Source organism: Anas acuta, chromosome 13 (genome assembly GCF_963932015.1).
Source record: "Anas acuta chromosome 13, bAnaAcu1.1, whole genome shotgun sequence".
Lineage (NCBI taxonomy): Eukaryota > Metazoa > Chordata > Aves > Anseriformes > Anatidae > Anas > Anas acuta.
This window is the reverse complement of record NC_088991.1, coordinates 20,922,193-20,942,133: the sequence shown is the minus strand read 5'-3', so window position 1 is coordinate 20,942,133 and position 19,941 is coordinate 20,922,193. Positions and strand designations below refer to the sequence as shown.

The following is a 19,941-nucleotide window of genomic DNA, read 5'->3' as shown; positions in this document are numbered from 1 at the left end:
TTCCCACAGCTCCGCGGGTCCCTGAGGATCCCAGGGCAGCAGCCTGGCAGCCCCACCGCGGGCAGCTCCCACGGGGTCTCACACTGCCCGGCGCTTCTGGCTGCCACACGGGTGGGTTTCCTTTGCCACAGCTGCAGGAACCCCTTTGCTTTGCATGCAGGTCAGGCTCTGCACGCACAGCAGAGCAGACAGAGGGACTTGACCAGCTCCTGAGTGATTTAAGGAACATCTAAGGATTAACCAGAAGACAGCTCAGCAGAGTCCCTGGCACCAGGGCTCCTGAGAAGGGCAGCCTCAGGAGCTCTGGGCAGGGGCAGCATGCGAGGGAACAACCCGTGCACACAGCGAGGCACGTCCAGCAGCAGCTCATGCCACAGATAAGAGGAGAGGATTCTTGCCCTATCACAAACTGAGGGCCCCGCACCCACAGGCAGGACCTTGGGACAGGACCTGTCCTTCTGCTAAAAGCAGCCGTGACACGGCTGCACAGCGAGTGAGTGTGAACTTGCAGTGCTACGGGACTCGCTCGGCAATTGCTGAGGCAGACACAGAACAAAAAAACCACAGCCTCGTGATACAGTCATTCAGCCGGCATCATCAAAACGTAACCTTTCTGATGAGTCAGGGGTTTCTGAGCTCTCTTCCAGAGTGAGGGCTTCAGAGCCCCATACACCAACGTCCCAGCAGTTTACCGTGCGCTGCCACAGGGCTGACGGGTGGACTTGCACCGTGGTTACTCAGGACGACATGAAACCTGAAGTGCACACACAGATGCCATGAGCTAAGTACAAGGGGCCTGAGCCTGGAAAGGAATTATCATAGGGAGAGAAAGAATCCAGACATGAAGTTACAGGGAGAAAAAAAAAGTTATGGTGCCTAAAATTTTCACTAGACGTGGTTTTCTTCCTCTGCAGGATGCACCCAGGCACACGTTTCTTGGCTGCAGCCATCGAGCAGCCCTGACTTTGTCCCTGCACCATGGACACGTAGGCTACAGCCCTGCTGTGAGACCCATGCAGCGTTTGGGTCTGTGCTTGCCGTGCCTGGAGGCAGCACGCAGCCGTGGATGTGCAGTGAGGACGTGCCTGGAGCTCGCGTCCCCGTGGGAAGGCGCTGCCTGCGACAGACAGCGCCAGCAGATCCTGTGTGTCCTGGCTCACACATGCAGTGTTCAAAGCCACCACCTTGGGAGCAGGAGTGTCAGCTCGCTGTCTGCCTACGTAACAAGATAAAAGCACCCCATTAGCTATATTTACAGATCAAACGCCTTCCCTGAAGCACGGCAAGAAGAGCTGTCAATGTTTTGCTTCGTTCCCATATCCTGTGCCTGCAATCAGCTCCTACGCTCGCGCACATCCTTATGCCTCAGAAGCCCTGTAAGAGCTGGGAAGTGCTGCAGAGATGCCAACACCCCGCTCCTGTTTGGGGAATGCGAGAGCCTTGTAGCGCCCTGAGCTCAGCCCCGTGCAGACACTCCAGATTGGCTGTAGGAGGAGGAACACAACACAGACTTTTCGCACTGGATAATCTGGGTCCTCTCGGGAAAGCAACAGAAACACAACGCAGCAAAAACAGAAATAGGGAAAAAATGCTTGTTTTGCCCCAGAGTATTTTACATGTGCTGTGATCCGTTCTGGCTTTCCTCCACTCCCTGTCCCCCTGCACCCTGGGGTCTGTCATTTCCAGCTGCCCTCCTCGCCGCCCCCAGCCGAGCACTGGGCACTGGTGCAGGGAGGTGCCCGCCTGCCATGGGGCAGTGAAGGAGCAGCGTGTGCGGGGTGTTGGAGCTCCGTGCCTGCCAGCAGCAGAGGCGATGCGATGCTCCCCTCCTCGGCTGGCTGCTGCCTTCACATCCCTCCATGGCCAGAAGGTAGCTTATAATGCAGCGTCTTCCCCTCCATTATCCAGATGTGTTTGGAAATTCAGCACCTCTATTTCCCCTAGATTTGGAGGCTGACTCATTTCCAGCAGGCTTCACCTAGCAACTTTCCACAGAGGAAATCAGATTTTTGAAGGGCAAGCCACAATCTGCTTTAAATAAAACAACCAAGAGAACAGGCCTTACTTCCTTCCCTTTTAAGTGACGGCTGAGACCCGACATCAGCACTGTCAGCTTGGAGCCGCTGGTCACACAACAGCCTGACAAAAGCTGTGGCCACTTCATAAACGCCTCGTGTCCCGGGCACCCCGTGGCCCACCGCCTGTGCCCAGCAGCAGGGCCGGACCCCCAGCAGCTGCAGCGCTTCCTGGTATCCCCCAGCAGCAGGGGGTGCCCACCCCTCTCCTCTGGTCATTCTGCAGCGAAAGCTAATCCAACAGCAGGATTAATTTGAAAATCCTGGGTTTAGGGTGTTCAGCACATTTGCTTCAGTTCCCCAGGCGCAGCTGGCAGCTTTGAAACCGACACAACGTGCACCGGGCTGGCAGGGTGGGAAAACGGGCTTGGGATTGCTAATCCCAAAGCAGATGTGTGGGGAGCAGTGAGACACACATGCCACAGGCCTCCTTCCACGCAGGCAGAGACTGGGAACTATTTTCCATGTCATGACACATCCAGCAGTATGTTTTTCCCAGCAGCCCAACGCCTGGTGCCTTTTCCAGGAGAGCACGGGGCTGCTTTGTGTTTGCGAGGTGCTTGCAGCAGAGCACACGCAGCATCAGGAGCAGGACACGAGGCCAAATGCCCCGAGCTGCTGCAGTGTGGCCCTGCCACGGCACACGGGGACACGGGCTGAGCTGCAGGGGACACCCAGGGGACAGGCACAGGGACAGTGAGCAGCTCCCTGCCGCGCTGTGCATCCTCCTGGTGTGGCCAGGCAGAGGAGGGCTGGAGCCACAGAAAACCACCACGAATTATCCGTGGAATCAGGCACGTGTGACTCAACCCACCAAAGTTCAGCTCTGTAACATACGCTACTGAACATCTTCACTTTTTTTCTTTTTAAACTGCAAGTAACGTGACAGATACACTGTGCATTAACTGGCATCTGAGGAACCTGGCTGCACATCCAGTTCAGTAACCATCGATGCCAGCAGATTCCTACAGAAGGAGAGGCTTTCCCAGTAAGTAAAAGTTTGCATCCAAAAGAAAACTTACCAATATTAATCTCGTCATCTGTTAGGGTGTCTCCAATAAAGTCGAACTGAAAGGACTGCAAAGTCTGGGAGAATTTCTGCACTGCCGATGAGTAACCTGGAAAAGGACAGAGCAGAGCGTGTATTTTGCAGCAGTTACACAGAAGCGTTAAGAAATTTAGCCTGAATGTACAAACCTACAGTGAGGCAGTAAAAAAAAAAAAAAAAAAAAAAAAAACAGGCATCATGAACTTAAAGCACTTGAGAAAATACTGCAGTGTTAATAACCAACAGAAGCTGTAGAGAACATTCGTGTTCTGAGTGTCTCGGTGCTGCTGGAAATGTTTCTGTAAGGTTACTGGGAGCCGCCAGCCGCAGGAACAGAGCCACCTCCCCGGCAGCAGGGCAGCAGCTCGGGCCCAGGGCCCTGAACACACCGAGCAGCGCTCACACGTCAGCGTCTTGTCTGAGCACGATGCTGTGGGCAGGCTAATTAGTGCGCTCAGCAGCTGCTTCAATTAGAAAGGAGCAGAGTCTGTAGAGTCGGACAATAATTGTGGGGAAAAAAAAGCAGGGTTCAGAGGAAGTGCTCCTCTTCAGGGGAGTCAGAGCGAACAAACAGGCCTGAGGAGATGACAGCGAGCCAGCTGACGGCACTGAGCTCCTGCTGTGCTCTGCCCGGCGCCTGCAGATGGCCCTCGGACCTGCTTCTGTGCCTCTGCTGAGGACACTTGCAGTCTGGAGGCACAGACACTTCCTGATGGTGGTTGGTAGCTCAGCCCAAATTATTTTTGGACTATGCAGAGAAGTTTCTAGCCAAAAGGCTCCTTTGTGTCTTTGCATCCTGTGTGGCTGCTCCATAACTTCGTCAGTGGCTTCTTTGTTGTAAATGGGTCTGATTACATTGGCCGAGGAGCTTCCACGGGGACAGGGCCGCAGTAACACAGAGCAGGCCCACGGGGCACAGCCACCTACCTCGGGCCGGCCGCGGAAGCCACAGGCACCATCTCACCATGGCAAGCACCCGCTGCGGCTGGCAGGGCACAGCCCCGGCCCCGGCCCCAGCCCGGGGGGCCAGGCAGCAGTGGGGCACGGGGAGAGCACCACGGTCTGAGCAGAGGCAGCCTGGTGGTGTCTGGGTCAGAGCATCCACACGGGGTTATGGCTGCCTTGGGCTCTTGGCTTTCATGCCATAAAACAGGCCAAGGAGCAAAGCCTGAGAAGGGACGTGCTCTGTAACAGGCCTTCTGTGGAATTTGAACATGAAGGAAAAGTGCGTGGCAGCATCAGGTCGATCACACCTTCCTACACAGCTACAAGCGGTTGTAGGGGGCAATTTAACACCTGAGCTGCAAACAGAACGAGGCCGAGCCTGCCTGGCCTACAGCGAACAGGATGCGGACAATAAAGCAAAGGAATACTTTTAGACTTGTGTTTACATTGCTGCTTTCCCTAACTTGGGCAGCAGCTACAGGCACAGCCTCAGCCTGAATTCCTCAGAGGAGGTGCACCGGGGTCTAAGATTTCTGAAATTCAGGAGGCTGAAAATGTGGAAGATGCGAAGGATCAGACGGCAGCATGTAGATAGATCACGGAGCATCCTCCCATGCTAACAGGCCGCGGGTCCCTCCACACAGCACGCGGCTCTCCTTCCACAGAGGCTGGTGCTGACCAGAGCCGTGCGGCAGGGGGAACGAAGCAGCTGCTGCTTTCTGCTGCCCAAAGGAGCTCCCTGGGGGGGACACAAGACCTGCAGCACAGCACAGCCCAGCAAGCCCCTCCTGGAGAGGGAGGGCAGATTCACGGGTTCCGGAGCTGGGCTGACCCCTATGAAGCAGACGGGATTTTAGCTCACCCCACTGCTCCCGAGCCCAGCGCAGCCGACCTGAGAAGAAAGGGCGGCTTCATCCAGCACGGCCCCAAGCCACGGGCGGAGCGGAGCCTCGAAGTGCACAGAATCCCCTCTTTCCCGTCAAAAGCCTTGTTCAGCAGTTTCCTCCCAAGGGTCAAAACTTTGCCCTTGAATGGGCAGATTCAAGCCTGAATGTAGCTATTTAGCAACCAGCTGCTAGGAGAGCCTGAGAGCACGAGCGTAAATGGGTGAACTCTCGCACAGAATGATGTCATTAATTTGATGGAAAACCTCAGCAAATAATTCACGTTCAGTCCCTGCAGCATTCACTGTATTCACACACTCGAGGCCGAGCCCGGAGGCTCCCATTCACTTCTTACTCAGGCAAATCTTTGTTCTTCCCCTGCAAACTGTCTCCTGCGCTGGAAGCTTTTAATTGCCTCCTGCCCAGCCTCTCCTCACTCCCCACACCTTGCCCAAGTTCATTAGTGGCTGAATTCCAGAAGGCCCCATTTACATGCCAAGCAGGTCCGTGAGCACAAGGCGTGCCCTGGCTCCCAGGGCCGGGCTCAGCACCCCGGGGCCGGGCAGCTCCAGCACCGTGCACCCCACAATGCACACACGGGTCATGCTCCTGGCAGCCCGGCCTGGGCTGAGGGATGCACACAGCGTTTTTCCATCCTGTGTGTCAGCACAGCATCTAGTGCTGCTATCGGAGAAATTGTCCTTGGCTAGCTGATGTCCTTTTTCTCTTTTTTTTAATAGAAACTGGATAGGGCAATAGCAGAGAAGGAGCTGAAAAAGCCAAAGACAATATATTTTTCACGAGAAAAAAAAGAAAAAGAAACAGTAGAACCGATTTAAGTTACATTTTCCTTTCAAAAAATTGTCTGGCTGGCCTGAAACTTCATTTGCCAAGTTTCTGGCTGAAGCAAATCCAGGTGGACACGCTATAAACCACATCTCACATGAGCTTAGTGACAAAAAAAGACTCGAGCCCCTTGCTGAGTCTGGCACCGCTCGGTTCCATCTGGGAGAGGGAACGTGCTGGGGTGAGCGCAGTGATTGCACCAGGGCACGGGGCTGCTCCAGCACCAGCCTCTCCCCGAGCCGGGGCCAGTCGGCACCACCGGGGATCACAGCAACAGGGCTGGCTCCGGTCACTGCAGGACCTTCGTCCTGACCCAGCCCTCCTGCAGACGCTGCACCAGCCGGCCCAGCTCACAGGCTGGAGCCCCCCGAGCCAGGACCTGACCCCGCAGCAGCCGGGGCACTCACAGCCTCCGGCACCTTTCAGCTGCTGCCCTGCGACAGCGGGGAGGTGTCAGTGACAGAGCCCAGCGCCTCAGGAACCAGCTCAGCCCAGGTTTCCATTCCTTTTCCCTTACTTTGGGACCTAGGCATAGCGGTACGTCCTCCATCATTTATTCTACTTCATCAAACAACCTCGGTAATTCCCCACGCCTACAGAACACTTCCCAAACTGAACAAAGCCACGTCACGGCCCCAGACACTCAGGATCCACGTGGTGAAAGAACAAGGAGCGATGCTGGATGTTGCTGTGCACCCGGAGCCGTCCTGCCACCAGAGGAGAGCCCCCGCCTCAGGAAGGCTCAGTGCACAGGCAGCAAACGTCACCACGGTCCTGGGGATGCTGCTCAGAGAGGGGTCAGGAGCAGGAGGGGACGGTCTCCTGACAGGGTGCACAAAGATGAGGGGCTGCCCCTGTGGGGACGGCCGTGGTGGCACCGTGAGCTCTGCATGGTCAGAGGGGCAGGGAGGCAGCGCCCAGTGCTGGAAGACAAATTCTTTATAGGGGAACAATTATTCAAGATTTAGGGTTAGGAAAGAACTGAACTAGTTGGAAAGAGAAGCGGTGCTGCTAGCGTCTGGCACGGCTCTCAAAGATCGTTTAATGGAAACCAGACTCCTACCGCCCCACGTTACTCGTTGTACACGTACGGAGCCTTGGCTGAACACCGATGTCTGACAAATCCTATATATACACACAAAGACAGCGCTGGGTACTCTTATGGTGTTAGGAGTGTCATTGTTATGATGGAGATGCTTATTGGCAAAGTGAACCCGGGATGGTTTTGGCACCCTCCCCTGCTGCAGAAGCGCCTGCTGGCATCCCAAGCAGGAACAGCGGACACTCACGCATGAAGGGCTGGGCCCCTGCGGGACTTGCAGCACGAGCCTGTACCCGTGGATCGTACCAGGGCCCCCAGGCAGAGCATCTGTATTTTCCCCTCATTTAGCAGAAACTTGGAGATTTTCCCCCTCTGATGCAAATACACGGCTGCCAACCGCACAGCCACTGCCTGCTCCTTGCTTTTCACGCCCAAAGCCCGGGGGTACGGAGGTGGTCCCACGGCCACGTGGAGAGCCAGACAGTCACGGGGGGATGCTGCTCCTTCTGCAAGCCAGGAACGCCACTCAAAAAGCAGGCACAGCCTGATTGCTGCCCAGCAGCAGGAGCTTTTGATGGCTTCACGTCAGTTCTGAGGACCCTGCCTGCTTGGTACAGCTTGTTTCCATGGGAACTCACCAAAATGAATTCAATCAAAAATCCATTAGGACTCTCTTCCTTGCAGTGTTCAGTAAATGATGCCAGCTTCAGCAATCTGCGGTAACAATAATTTACTCTTCTAGTAAAAATAAAATCCGATCCTTCCACACAGGACAGCGCTCACCAAATGGCATCTGGCAAGAGGGAGAGAACAGGTGCCAGGTACAGCCCAGACACGCTTACAAGCTACACGAATAAATTTCCATTACATTAATGCATATATAAAGTCACCTCTATAGATTGCAGCTATTTGAGGATGCCCACGCCCTGTTCAGCAAGGAACAAATGGGGTTTCTCATTTCAAACTTCTGCAGGATTGTAATGGTCACCTGCTGCCGAGCGAAAGGCATCCCCGAGCACATAAAAATAGAAATGCCACAGCCAGCCCGCTGGGGACTGCTAGGGACTGCTAGGGACTGCTAGGGACCACCGGCACCTCCGTGCACGAGACAAAGAGGGCTGTGCTTGGCCCGCCTCATTTAACGCCCCAGAGACACAACGTGGCCTTGGGTGTAGCAGATGCGGAGAAAGCAGTGTGACTTTTAGAAATAAACACTGGGAAAAAAACATAAACAGCCCACTGCACAGAAGAGAAGCTGCAGAGCACGCCCTCCAAATCCATTGGGAGCAGGCTGCCAGTACCCTCGCGGAGCCTTACTGCTGCCCAGCCATCCCCGTGCCCTTCACTGCATCCCCTTCGTTTCACGTTCAGCACCTGGTGAAGCAGGACCACCTTCATGTCACCCAGCAAAAAGCTACGGGAGAAGTGCTCCTACTCCAGCAGGGCTCCGTGGCTGAAGCAGGCAGGGTTCAGCAGCTCTGTTGCTAACCTAAGTCGGGCACTGCTCCACACTCATCGCACTAGAAATTGAGGAGAAAAACCAAAAGAGCCAACCCCGTCACTGTGGCAATCATCCGGTGTCATTTCTAGAGCGAACGCAGCTCATCCCTTAACTTGGCTCCAACAGCCAGCTTTGTTCTTTCAAAAAATAGAAAATCTGAGCTCTGGAAATCCAGTTTTTCATGGAAACATTACAAAACCCTGATGTACAGCAGCCGAGGATGCATACACCTATGTTTCTTCTCAAGCCTGGTCACTTCAGAACTTTTTCTAGCTCGTCGTGGAGAGTTGTGCAACTGGATATGCAGAACACGAGAAATACCATTTTTCTCCAGCATGAGAAAGGGAGGGTTGTAATCCCTGAGGGGAAAAGAATGTGTCCATTGTTAGCAACTCCCACTGAATAATTTTACAGGGAGTTGTATAAAAGAGAGTTCATCCATGTTACCATCCAAGAGATGAGGTTTTGCATGCGTGTACCCGACCTCACCGTGTCCAGAGGATCTCTACCGGCAGCGAAGCTTTACCAGCCGGCACACAAAGCGTTTGGTCAGGCTGCCAGACTCTGCCCTGGACTGTTGTACTTCTACGGTGTGTACGAACTCCACGACGTCCCCAAACATTGTCCCACCAAAATACCTCAACTCTGAAATCAACGAGGCTCCCCGGGCTGCACGCAGATGTGTCATTAAGTGAGTAATCAGCCCTGACTCAGAGCACTCCGAACAGTCCTCTACAGCTGCCTGAACACAAAAACATGTTGATTTTTTCAGAAGAGGAAAAAAAAAAAAAAATCTTCCGGTTAGCCTCGTAGGTAGTCCTGAATCCACACAAGCAACTTGCTAGAAAATAGCCCTCCAGCTGTGCCGTACACACTGCTCCCCACCAGGCCATCACACCAGGGCCCGTCGCACAGCAGGCAGTGCTCGGCGTTAACCCGTGGCAAGTTGTTTGCAAAATGCCTCAAAGGCTTTCTGGCCACCGTGGAGGTTCAGAAATACTGACACGTTTTACAGAGGTCATTTTTCACAGGCTGACTTGGGTTTTCCATTTGCCAGAAATAAATGGCTAGCCCGAACTGCTAAAAATAACCTGCTCCATTTAGCTGTGCTTTACGTTTCTCTGGCAAAGGATCTTCCTGAATGCCCAACGCTTTTGTTACGCATTTATCATTCATCTTTCCAATCGGTCCTTTATTGACTGTGCCTTTTATTAACTGCCTTTTCACTACCGTGGTTGATGTAGTGCAGGCTCCAGGGAGCAGGGCAGGGCTGCAGTTCAGCTACAAACACTTTTTGGTACCCGTACCTGCTTGTCCACAGCTCTTTGTGCCTTTTGTAGGGCCCTTTGTGCTACAAGCTCTGATTTGCCTCATGTGTCATTAACTAAACTTACAGATCACCCTCCTACCTTCACCACCCTGGTTTGTTTCCTACCCACAATGTAACTTTTCATTCCCATAAATTCTCCTCCTTGCCCCCCTTGTGTCAAGTGCACGAACTTGCTTGATGGGCTTGTTCATTTCTTTACTGCTTGTTTAAAACAAACAAGCAAAACAAGCACAAGCAGAAGACCAACACAGCAATTGTTCACATTAATCATGGTTCTCCTGCTTGCCTTATCTCCTTTAGGGACGGAAGGAAACCTGCCACACCATACCTGCTGCACTTCAGGAAAGCTGGCAAGCTTTGTGATGCTCGATCAAAGATCACAGCGATTAAAAGCCCAGCAGCCTTCCTGGCTGCCCCGAGCAGGAGGCTGCCAGCCTCCCGAGCAGCTGCTTCCCCGTGACTGCAGGGAGCTCAGGGAGTGCGAGCGGGCTGGAGGAGCCTTCCCGTCCGCCCCTCGTCTCCAGCTCTGAAGGGCGCAATGCAGCAGCTCAAGAAGCGCAACGAACAGACAAAAAAGAACAAAAAACAAAAAGCAGCGTGCAAGGCTTGCCTTTCAGATCAAAGGCTTGCCACCGCTGCTGCAGGACGGCCTCTGGAGGATGCTGTCCAAGAGGAAAGGAGCAGCCATGACCGCGGTCCTGTGCAGAGGTGGGTGGGCGCGTGGGGCTGCTGCACCCCTCCGCCTAGCTCAGGGTTTTGCTTCTGCCATTTGAGGACAGCCACGACCTCCCTGCGAGGTGCGGGGCATTCCCTGAGCATGGCCAGGCAGGGACACAGCCGCTGGCAGCCCCTGCTCTCCCCGCATGGAGCAGCACTACGGCACTGCCGCTGCTGGCAAAACCATTTCTCGTGCTCTTGGCTCCAGTCGAAGCTTAATGCTCCTCCTCGCGAACAGGAGGCAGAAGTAGACTCTGAACGCTCGACTCCTGACAGAACAGTTTTTCACCGCTGGCATTTTTCTGGCCTTTCAAACCCATCCAGCAGTTCTGCAAACTGGAGTGGTTCCTTCAGCAAAACTGGAAAAAGACAGGAGGGAGATGGGGCAAAGCGCACGAGTAACGGAGATGGGAGTTACAGAGAGGAGCAGCCCTAGAAATCAACAGAAATGTTGAAATGCGCATTAAGAAATAATGCGGCTATAACTTATCTCAATCCTTTATGTCAAGACATTCATCCAGTATACCATAGGGGAAATAACCAAGTTTTCTTCATTAATTTTAACTCCAGGTTTACACAGAAGTTGCATTCAGAAGAAGATCCTGCCGCCCCAGCAGATCAAAGGAGCTGGCACACATCCCTCTGCTGGGAGCGCCGCTGCAGTCAGCCCACTCCATTCATTATTTCATCCCAGGCTCACACGGCACCGATCCCTCAGATCACAGCTCAGCTCCGGGCAGAGCCTGAACCCTCAGGAAATTCGTGGCTTTTGTATTTCACTTCAGCTACAGTGATGGGAAGGAAAACATGTTTTGTGAAGAGCACAGCGGATCAAAGGACCGTGGCCACATTTCCTTCTCACTAGACCTGCAGAACTGCAGACTGCCCGGTGCCTAATCAAACCATCGCTGGAATGGGAAATTAGGCAGCACCTCCCTGGGATTTATTAAACTGGAGCAAATGAAGGAGAGCCTCTTGAGAGCCCAGCCACGAGAGGAATGCTGCCCAGCTCCTGCTCTGCGGGCACAAACGCTGGGGATGAAGGTGGGGCTGGTGTTTTTGCATTAAAGCAATTGGTAAATCCCAAGCATGTTCCAGAAGAGCTGCACAGGCGGCTGCTGTGTACCTACTGACACCCGCGTTTCTCTAGACACCACACGAGGCAGCCTCCTTTCCTGACAGCCCCGAAGGATGCTGAGTGAAGAGCACCAGCTTTCAGCAGGGCGGCTCTGGGGGTGTGCTCCAGGAGCTCCCGGCCGCACAGGCAGCACGAAGGCAGGGCAAACCAACAGGAAAACAACGGACTCGTATCCGGGCCAGAGCACTTGTGGTCCCCACGGACAGATCTCATGATCGGCAAAGCCGTCGGAGGTGTCCCTCCGGCAGCCACCTCCTGGAGAGACCCCCAGGCAGAGGCAGCCTCACGCCCCCCGCCACCCCCGGGCAGCTCCACTGCCCCTGCGCACCCAGCGGGTCCCCAAACTGCACGTGATAGCAGAAAACAGCCCGTGTTCGCTGCCCTTTGTTTTCACAGCTGCACGTTCGGTAGGATTAATGCAATTACTCTTGTTTTTAAAATATCTGGCCTCAGCACTTCATAATCAGCCTTGGCTGGAGGAACAGAAACTGGATAAAAAAAGGAGGGGGAAACAGGCTGCCGAGCGCGACTCGGTGGCTGCTAGGAGCTCTGTGTTCCGCGTATATTTGGAAACGTTATCTCAGACTATTCAACTGCTCTTATCATCATTCAAACATCACACGAACTTGACTGTGTTTACCTGAACGGAGAGCAAAGTGACAGAAAAGGATGCCAGCTGCAAAGGAACTCTTTGAACATGCCCAAGAGGTGAAAACCCAGCAGTAGCTGGAGGATCACAGCTCCCAGAAGAGATCCGGACAGCGGTTAGCAGTCTGCGACTCAAAACAAAACCAACAGAAAACTCTGATATCACCAACACAAAACCGAGAGGTTTCCAAAAGCATTTTCCTCATAATTATCAGGTGCTGGTGTAATAGTTTTGTGTAGTTTCTTGCAGTTTTCACAGTTTGAAACATTTGTTTAATGCTTAGTAAGAAAAATAATTGCTGCCTGCTGAATTTCACCAGCAGTTGCAAAGGAGCTTTCATTTTGGGGTGTTCAATATTTATAAAATAGAGCTATTTGCTCATAGGAAAAAAAAAGTTTGCCATTTCTTTTCTATGAACACCAAGGTTCTTCAGGCTGCACAGAGACTTTGTAGCTCCCAAAGCAGCGCTGAGCAGCAGCAGCCGCAGCGACAGGGCCCTGCTCCTGTGCCCAGACACCCACGGCAGGGGCAGCAGCAGCACTCCCTTGTGCAGCTCCTGCTGCGGCTCAGCCTTGATGCACACCTGGGGACCACGTTTCGGAGCTCTGCTCTCCTGCCAGCACCAGCAGAGCAGCGCTGCCCTGCCCAGCACCGCGCCGCAGCGGTGCACCAGCCACCCATGGAGCGCCCGCGGGTGAGTGGGGAAGCCACATCTGTAGTTACCAGTGTGCGACCAACAGAATTAATAGCTCAAATATTCAAAAAATTTCTCAAGAAAAAAGCCAGAAAAGCTGAGTCTTCGTACGGTGACTCAAGAGGAAACTCTTTAGTCAGCAGCAGCGCTGCTGCGAGCCCATGGACACATTACAAAACATGGATAACACCCACATCCTTCCAGGGAAGGAGCCAAGAAAGGCAACAGAAGATGGATGAAGAGCTGCAGGCATGTCTCGTGCAGCAGAGGAAAAAATACAGAAACACAACAAAACCATTCGATTTTGTGATTTGCCTGTTGTGACAACGCAGGCAGCCGAGCTCTCACGAGACAGCGGTGCGCCCCGATGTGATTCCCGTGCGGGCAGGTGGCTGCGTGCCCACTGGCTGTGCTCCTCGCCACGATGGGCACTGCTCCTCTGCAGGGACACGGCCACGCGTGGCACTGAGCTGCATCCAGCCAGGAGCCAAACCCAGCACACGCACAGCAGTGAGCCCCGGAACAGGGGGAGATATGCCTCACAACTGGAGCACGCAGATACTGTGCAGGCTCCTTTTCCTTCCTGCTTTACTCTGAAGATTAGGTTTTGGGGGGTGACTCGCTTTGTTTTGGTTGTTTGTTTTTTGGTTTCTGGTTAAGGCACAGCTGTTTTAGGTTTGTACCACCTTGGGACCTTCAGTTCTGTGCGCAGTGCCGAAAGCCCAGGAAAAAATGAGCGTCCTCACTGCCTGCTGGGCTGCAGGGACGCTCCCCTCCTCCACCTGCCCCAAGCACGCTCCACAGAAGTGGAAAAGCTCAACAGGGAGAGCTGTCAGTGGCACGTGAGCTCAAGTCTGCTGCGTTGACATAAAGACACAGAAAGTATTTTGCAAGTTGAGCACGGCTCCAGAAGTGCTCTAGGGCATGAGGATTTTGAGTTCCCGCTCCCAGAAAGGCAGGGATAGGCGCCGAGAAAAAAACGCGATGTGATTTCTCAGTGAAAAGAATCAGGTTTAGTGGTGTCTTTACGCACATCCAACTCTGTCGGTAACCCCAACACCAAAGTATTTCGTTACCACTTCTGCAGCCGGCGCGGTTTGGTAGCACACCGCAGGACGCTGTGGTCACCCACACGCAGTCACGGTGGGCTCCTGCTGCCACCCTGCACCAGCACGGCACAAACCCCAGCCCCGCAGCACAGCCCCGCTCAGGAGCATGTGGCTCTGCTCAGAGCCATAGGACCTGCACTGTATTACTGCACGCCTCTCCTTGGAGAGGAGAAACATGCAGGAAATCAATGGTTCTTGGCAAAATTAGCACATCCCTGACACCCTGAATTTGAAGGGTGGACGTGGTTTAAGGCTAGGAGGTGTCTATGTCTATACAGCACGTCCCCTAAGCAATTTATTGCTTTTCAGCTGGCCTGCTGTCTTTTCAGACAATGAGCTGAGAAATTAGGAGAAAAAAAATAAAGTTATCTATAGTAACTACTTGTGGGTCTGAAAACCTTCCTGTAGGGACCACGACAAGCGTCGGGAAGCTGTGGCTGTGATAACTCAGCAAGGAAGGAAGGAATTTTCTGCACGTGTCAGCGAGCATCTGACCAGCCGTGGCTGGAGGAACCTCACAGCAAGGACGGAGAAGACAAGCAAGGAGCGGAGAAACGCAAGCAGCTATTACTGCTAGAGGAGAGTGATGGATTTTCCAGCAAGTCATTTTTCCCCTGCTAAAGTCCAGAAACGGCTTAACACTAACGGCTGGACTGTAGTCTGCTCCAGGAAAAAGGGGGAAGGAGGGGGAAGGTGTCCCTTCAGCTGGGGACATCCCACGGCAGCTCTGTTCAGGAGACTTCAGTGGCAGGTCAGAGGGACAGATAGCAGATTGGGGCTTCTCTTTATTCTTTGTGGAGCCTTCCCAGACTCCCCCAATTTCCAAGGCCAGCAGCAGGTCCGGATACCCAGCTGAACCCTCCCAGCCCCAGCCTGGGCGGCTGCAGACAGGCTCCCTGCAGTGCCCGACACCAGAGATCTCAGGAAGCAGCGAGTAAGCTGTTTGTTTTTCCCGATAACGGGTCCCTGAGCTGCTGTTTCCCTGCCTTGGGAGCCTGGTCTGATCCTGCACCCGTTTGGGTCACAGCCCAGGTGCTGGCTGCTGCTGGAGGCCCATGAAGGATGCAAGTGGAGGGGAGAGGAGCACAGAGCAGCTTTTAGCAAGCTGGATGGGTTCGGTGGCAGCTGTACCACGATCCTGGACACGGGAGCAGCCCCTGCTCCTGCCGAACCGGTGCTATCAGAGGCTGCTCACACCTGTCCTGCTTGGGCTCCAGGCTCCCCGAGCACACCGGGCAGCTCGACGAGCGGCTCTCCACGAGACAGAAGGGCTCTGTGCATCCACACGGAAGGTTTCTGTGCACATCCTCGTTAACGTGCCACATGCTGGCTCACAACTGAGCTGTTTTTGTGGGGCAGGATATTTCCAATGCGAGCGCCTCGACGCCCAGCTCTGCGCAGCGCAGAGCTAATGTTTGCCCAGAGAGCTCCCGCAACGAGGGGCATGCGTGGGACAGAGCTCCTGCCCCTTCCTCCCTTTTCCAGAGAGCTTTGGCTTTGTTCACACACGGGCAAAACCCAGCATCTGGATCCAAAGCACTGCACCAGCAGCCAGAAACCTTATCGCTACGGATTCAAGCTTTTGTCTACAGATTTACATGAAAGCACACGGGTTTTCTGCAAGACTCCAACAGACCACTGCAGGGCTGCTTTAATCTCGTTAAAATATCACATTTTCTTGACACGCTGCTTTCTGCACTCCAGAGCACTGAATCCTCAAGCACCGTACTGACAGCAGCATCGATGTTTGCTGAGAGCAGCGTTGCCGGCTGCAGCCCCGTGCCGGCTGCCAGGGCAGGCAGCACCTTCCCTGCCAGCAGCCACCCTCTGCAAAGCCCATCCAGCCTCTTCTGTTCCTGGCGCCCGTGTGCTCTGCGGGCACAGACACCTCCGCACGTCCTTGCGTAGCACTGCCCTTCCAGGACAGAACACTCCCGCCGCCTGGAGAAGCTGATTCACCGCCATGCAAATTCACCAGCAACCCTCACAGCTTTATGCCACGCAGAAACAGATCAAAAGCACTTATGCAACACGGGCATGAGAACTCACAGCTCTTCCAGCTCCACGAGCTGGCCTAGACCACTGTAGCCCTCATGTTAGTAAAAACAGCCTCCACTTGATAGTTATCAAGCTCCATTTGATTGCTAATTGCAGGAGAAGATCAAAGACCAGGGGAAAGTAGATGTTTTTGCACAGATCAGCACACAGCAGAACACAGCAAGAAGAGATTCCCCCCAAGTAAAACAGCATCTTGAGCCACGGGAAGAAAGTGATATAAACAAACTATTCTTACAACTACGATGCTGCCTGGTCATCTGCATCCTAGCACACCTGCCTGCTGCCTCAAGCACGCAGGCTGCTTGCTGATTTTCAAGGAACTGTAAGATTGCAGAAAGAACAGACAATTTGCCAGGCGGGTAGTAGTGGCTGGCAGTCCAGGGGAGACAGGCATACGGTGCTGTACAACAGGCAGCCTGAACACCTTTCTTTGCCTTTTAAACCTGAAAGGAAAGCGCCTGCACTTTGAGCCTGCCACGTGTTGCTCCATCAGCCCTCCCTGGAGAGGTGAGCGCAGGCACGGCGCACCTCAGCTCCTCTCCCTTCCGACCGGCCCCGCACCTCGCGCTGGGGCTCAGCACGGCCCTGGCACCTCCCAGGGGCCGAGGCAGCCCCAGCCCCGTGGCAGCCCCCGGCACAGCCACCTGGGGCCCCCCCACCACCGAGCCCGTGCCCCCCACAGCCGGGCTGCAGGGGTGCTGTGGCGGTGGCAGGGCAACACGTCCAGGAGGAACGCGGTCACTTGGCTCCTCCAGCGAGTCTGAGCGCTTCTGGCACGAAAAGGAAGGGATACGGCCAACTTTGCAACAAAAATCACTCCTATTTCTGTCTTGAAGTAACATTTTTTTTGCTATCTCTGACTTCTGGCTGGCACAGGACTGCCTCCTCCAGGGGCACCACGTGCGTTCTCAACCTGCTCCTAAACAAGTCCTGCAAGTACCTGAACGACGTGTTTAAGAGTTTGCGTTTTCACCTATTAATTAGCTACAAATATGGTACCAGTGAATCGACCTACCGGCAAACGTGCTGCATAAATAAAGCCAGATGCCCTCCAAATATCTTCAGTTGGAAGTCACTGAATTACCAGAGAGCTGCTGGAGGCCTGGCTTGTGCTGTTAGCATCGAAGTGACACCAAGCAGGGCAGTTCTGGGCTTTGTTTGCTTTCTGCTTTAGCCCCTAGAGATTCTGCTGGAAGGCTCCTGCCTAGCAGGAAGGTGGCCGCTAGATTTTCTCGCCCACCAGGTGAGTTAACACAACTCTCACTGTCCAAACCAACACGATCAGCAGCCGAGAGACGAACACCACACGTCTCCTAGCAGACAGCTCAAAACCACCCCGCGTGCGGTCACACTCACTTGGTTTTCCTATTACTTGGCAAATGGAAAACGAAAGGCCACTTTGGGCAGTTTTGGGTTTTTGAGCCTAAACAAGGACTGCTCCCAGCAGACCACGCAGAGGCCGTTTCCCCAGCGCGGGGAGCCACTTTCCTTGGTACTTTGTGCACTCAGGTAATTCAGACACAGAATCATCTGGGCTGGGAGAGGCCCCCGAGACCACCCAGCCCAGCCTCTGACCTCGCACTACCAAGCCCTCAAACTCACGAGGGCAGCAGGAGCTCAGCATTTCCATGAGTCTGTGCGCAGAGCAGGGGACTGGTCTGCTTTAGATCTTGTTTCACTTCATTCACCAGTCAGACCAACACCACAGAAACCTTGCAGGTCCCCAGAACTCTGCCCTCAGCCGCTGAATCCGTGCCCCCATCAGCCTGGCCAAGGGCTCCAGCGGCAGCACACCGTGCCCAGGGAAAGCAGCCCAAGTCCCTTGCACATCGCTCCACCTCCCTCCCAAATTTTATTTCAACCCCACCCTCACAGGCACTTTATTTTTAAAATGTTAATGGCAGCTGTCGATTACAGACAGGCGAAAACCTGTTGTGTTCTCCCGTAAATACTAATTGTGAGTCTGCGGTGACTGCTAATGAGCCTTCCGGGACAAAATCCCCACAACTCCGAGCCTTCAGATAACAGGTCTAATGAGAGCAATCACCCTAATGAACGCTGCACCCTTAACGAAGAACTCTCCCTCTCTCCAGGCAGGGCTGCCATTACCTTTGCCTCCCTGCTGCCAAGGGACACGTCCCTCAGCTCCACCAAGGAGCAGGGATGAATCATCCCGCACCGGGAAGTGGGGCTTAACGAACTCAGGGTGCTCGGGCAACGAGACAGCTCCTGGCCCCAGAACCCTGACTGCAGCCCTACGTGGGCAGGATTCAGAGGGGAAGACACCAGTATTTCTGCAAGCCCCCAGCTACCACGGATGTGGGGTTGGCTGAGCCTGCCGGTGGGTGGGCAGCTCCTGGCACCCTCCCCACCTGTCCCCAGCGGGCTGGGGCGCTTCCTGCGCCTGTTTGCTCAGCTTCAGCCTGGAAGACAAAACGCGAACACGCCCACACCACTGCAGGCAAGAAATCCCAGGTTTCCTGAGCTCTGGGGGGCAAACCGTACCGCCTGGTGAAGGCGGCTTCTTCCTACTCTTCCCTTCCTCCCTCTCCAGCCCGTTTGCTGAGGGTTTGCTGAGCCAGCAGAGCCCAGCGCGCCGTGCACCCAGCGAGCTCGCACGAGGGCTTGTGAACATTAAAAAGGGAAACTGTTTTGACCAAAGCAATTAGGAAAGAGCAACGTATTTACATTAACAAAGAGGCTTGTTGAAATCCTTTTTATTTTATTTTTTAATTTTGTTCCCCCTGGACCAAGCAGAGATTCGGGGCTTTCTGTTGCAGAAGATCAGCATCTTGCAGACCAGCAGCGCCTGCTGTTTCAGTCACACTGGCTTTTGTCAGCGCTGTTTTCCAGATGGGCAAACACAGGCTATTGCAGTCATGGCCTTGATAACAAGGAAGCTCTGAACAAAAGGGCAGCATCTAAACCTATTAATACCAGCTAGAAATCAACGAGCAGATGAGGAAAGCAGCCTACGAGCAGACCTCGCGCTGCAGATATTTGTTTTTGTCTCCACTTGGTCCGATGCAAGCACAGCATTTACAGACACTGCCCTATCGTTTCTGGCTGTGCTTTAACACGCTTCTGAACAAGGGACCCCCGTAACGTCACCACTGAGGTCTGCATTTACGTGGGTACAATTCTCATCATTATTTAAAACGAAGGGGAACAAAAAGGGGGAAAAAACACACAGAAAGACGAACCACCGGCTGCTTCTGCTCTGCCACCCCTCCAGCAGCAGGCCACCCCAGGGAACACCCCGTGGGGAAGAACTGGGCAGTGCCACCCCCAGCCCCGCTCCACCTGCTCTGCGGTGAACCCAGGCCACCGGGCACCCCCCCCAGACACGGGGCCGCTGTCCCCGACCCCACGGAGCCCCCGGCACCCAAGGGACCCCCGGCCCCCCCCCCCCCCACTCACTGCGGATGGCGGCGATGAGCGCGTTGCCGTCCTTGATCACGTCCTTGATGAACTTGTTGGTGCGCTCCAGCTCCTGCTCGTAGCACTTGAGGCGCTCTCGGAAGTCGGGGCTGTCCAGGTAGCAGTCGCTGAACTCCAGCGGCGGGTGCCCCATGGCTGCCCCGCGGCCGGGCGGGACGGGACGGGAGGGACGGGGACGGGACCAGGAGGGAGGGGAGGGGACGGGAGCTCCGCAGCCCGGCCCCGGCCCTGCCCCGCCCGGCCCCAGCCCCAGCCCGGGAGCCGCCCCCCGGAGCCGCCCGGCCCCGCAGCGCGACCCCCGCTTCCGGGCGGCGGCGGAGCTGGGAGATGTAGTCCTGGGCGGGGGGCGGCGGGCGGGGGGCGGCACCGGGCCCAGTAACGGCATCGCCCCTATGAACGGTTTTATTCCTATTAACGGCTTTATCCCCATTAACGCCTTTATCCCCATAAATCACTTTATTCAT

At 54.6% G+C, this 19,941-nt stretch overlaps 1 protein-coding gene across 3 annotated transcripts in view; it reads right to left on the bottom strand.

The window, feature by feature from the left end:
• Positions 1–19,783, bottom strand: part of OPHN1 (oligophrenin 1) — a 55,606-nt gene extending 35,823 nt beyond the window's left edge. For 2 of the 3 annotated variants that reach the window (XM_068697456.1, XM_068697458.1), the window contains exons 1-2: positions 19,457–19,780; positions 3,098–3,193 (exon numbers count right to left, since the gene is read on the bottom strand). In XM_068697456.1, the coding sequence (XP_068553557.1) occupies positions 3,098–3,193; positions 19,457–19,610 (250 nt within the window). In that variant the 5' untranslated portion in view covers positions 19,611–19,780. Of the gene's footprint in view, positions 1–3,097; positions 3,194–19,456 lie in introns of all 3 variants that reach the window. The other variant, XM_068697457.1, reaches the window with a different exon arrangement.
• Between the last annotated feature and the right edge of the window lie 158 nt (positions 19,784–19,941).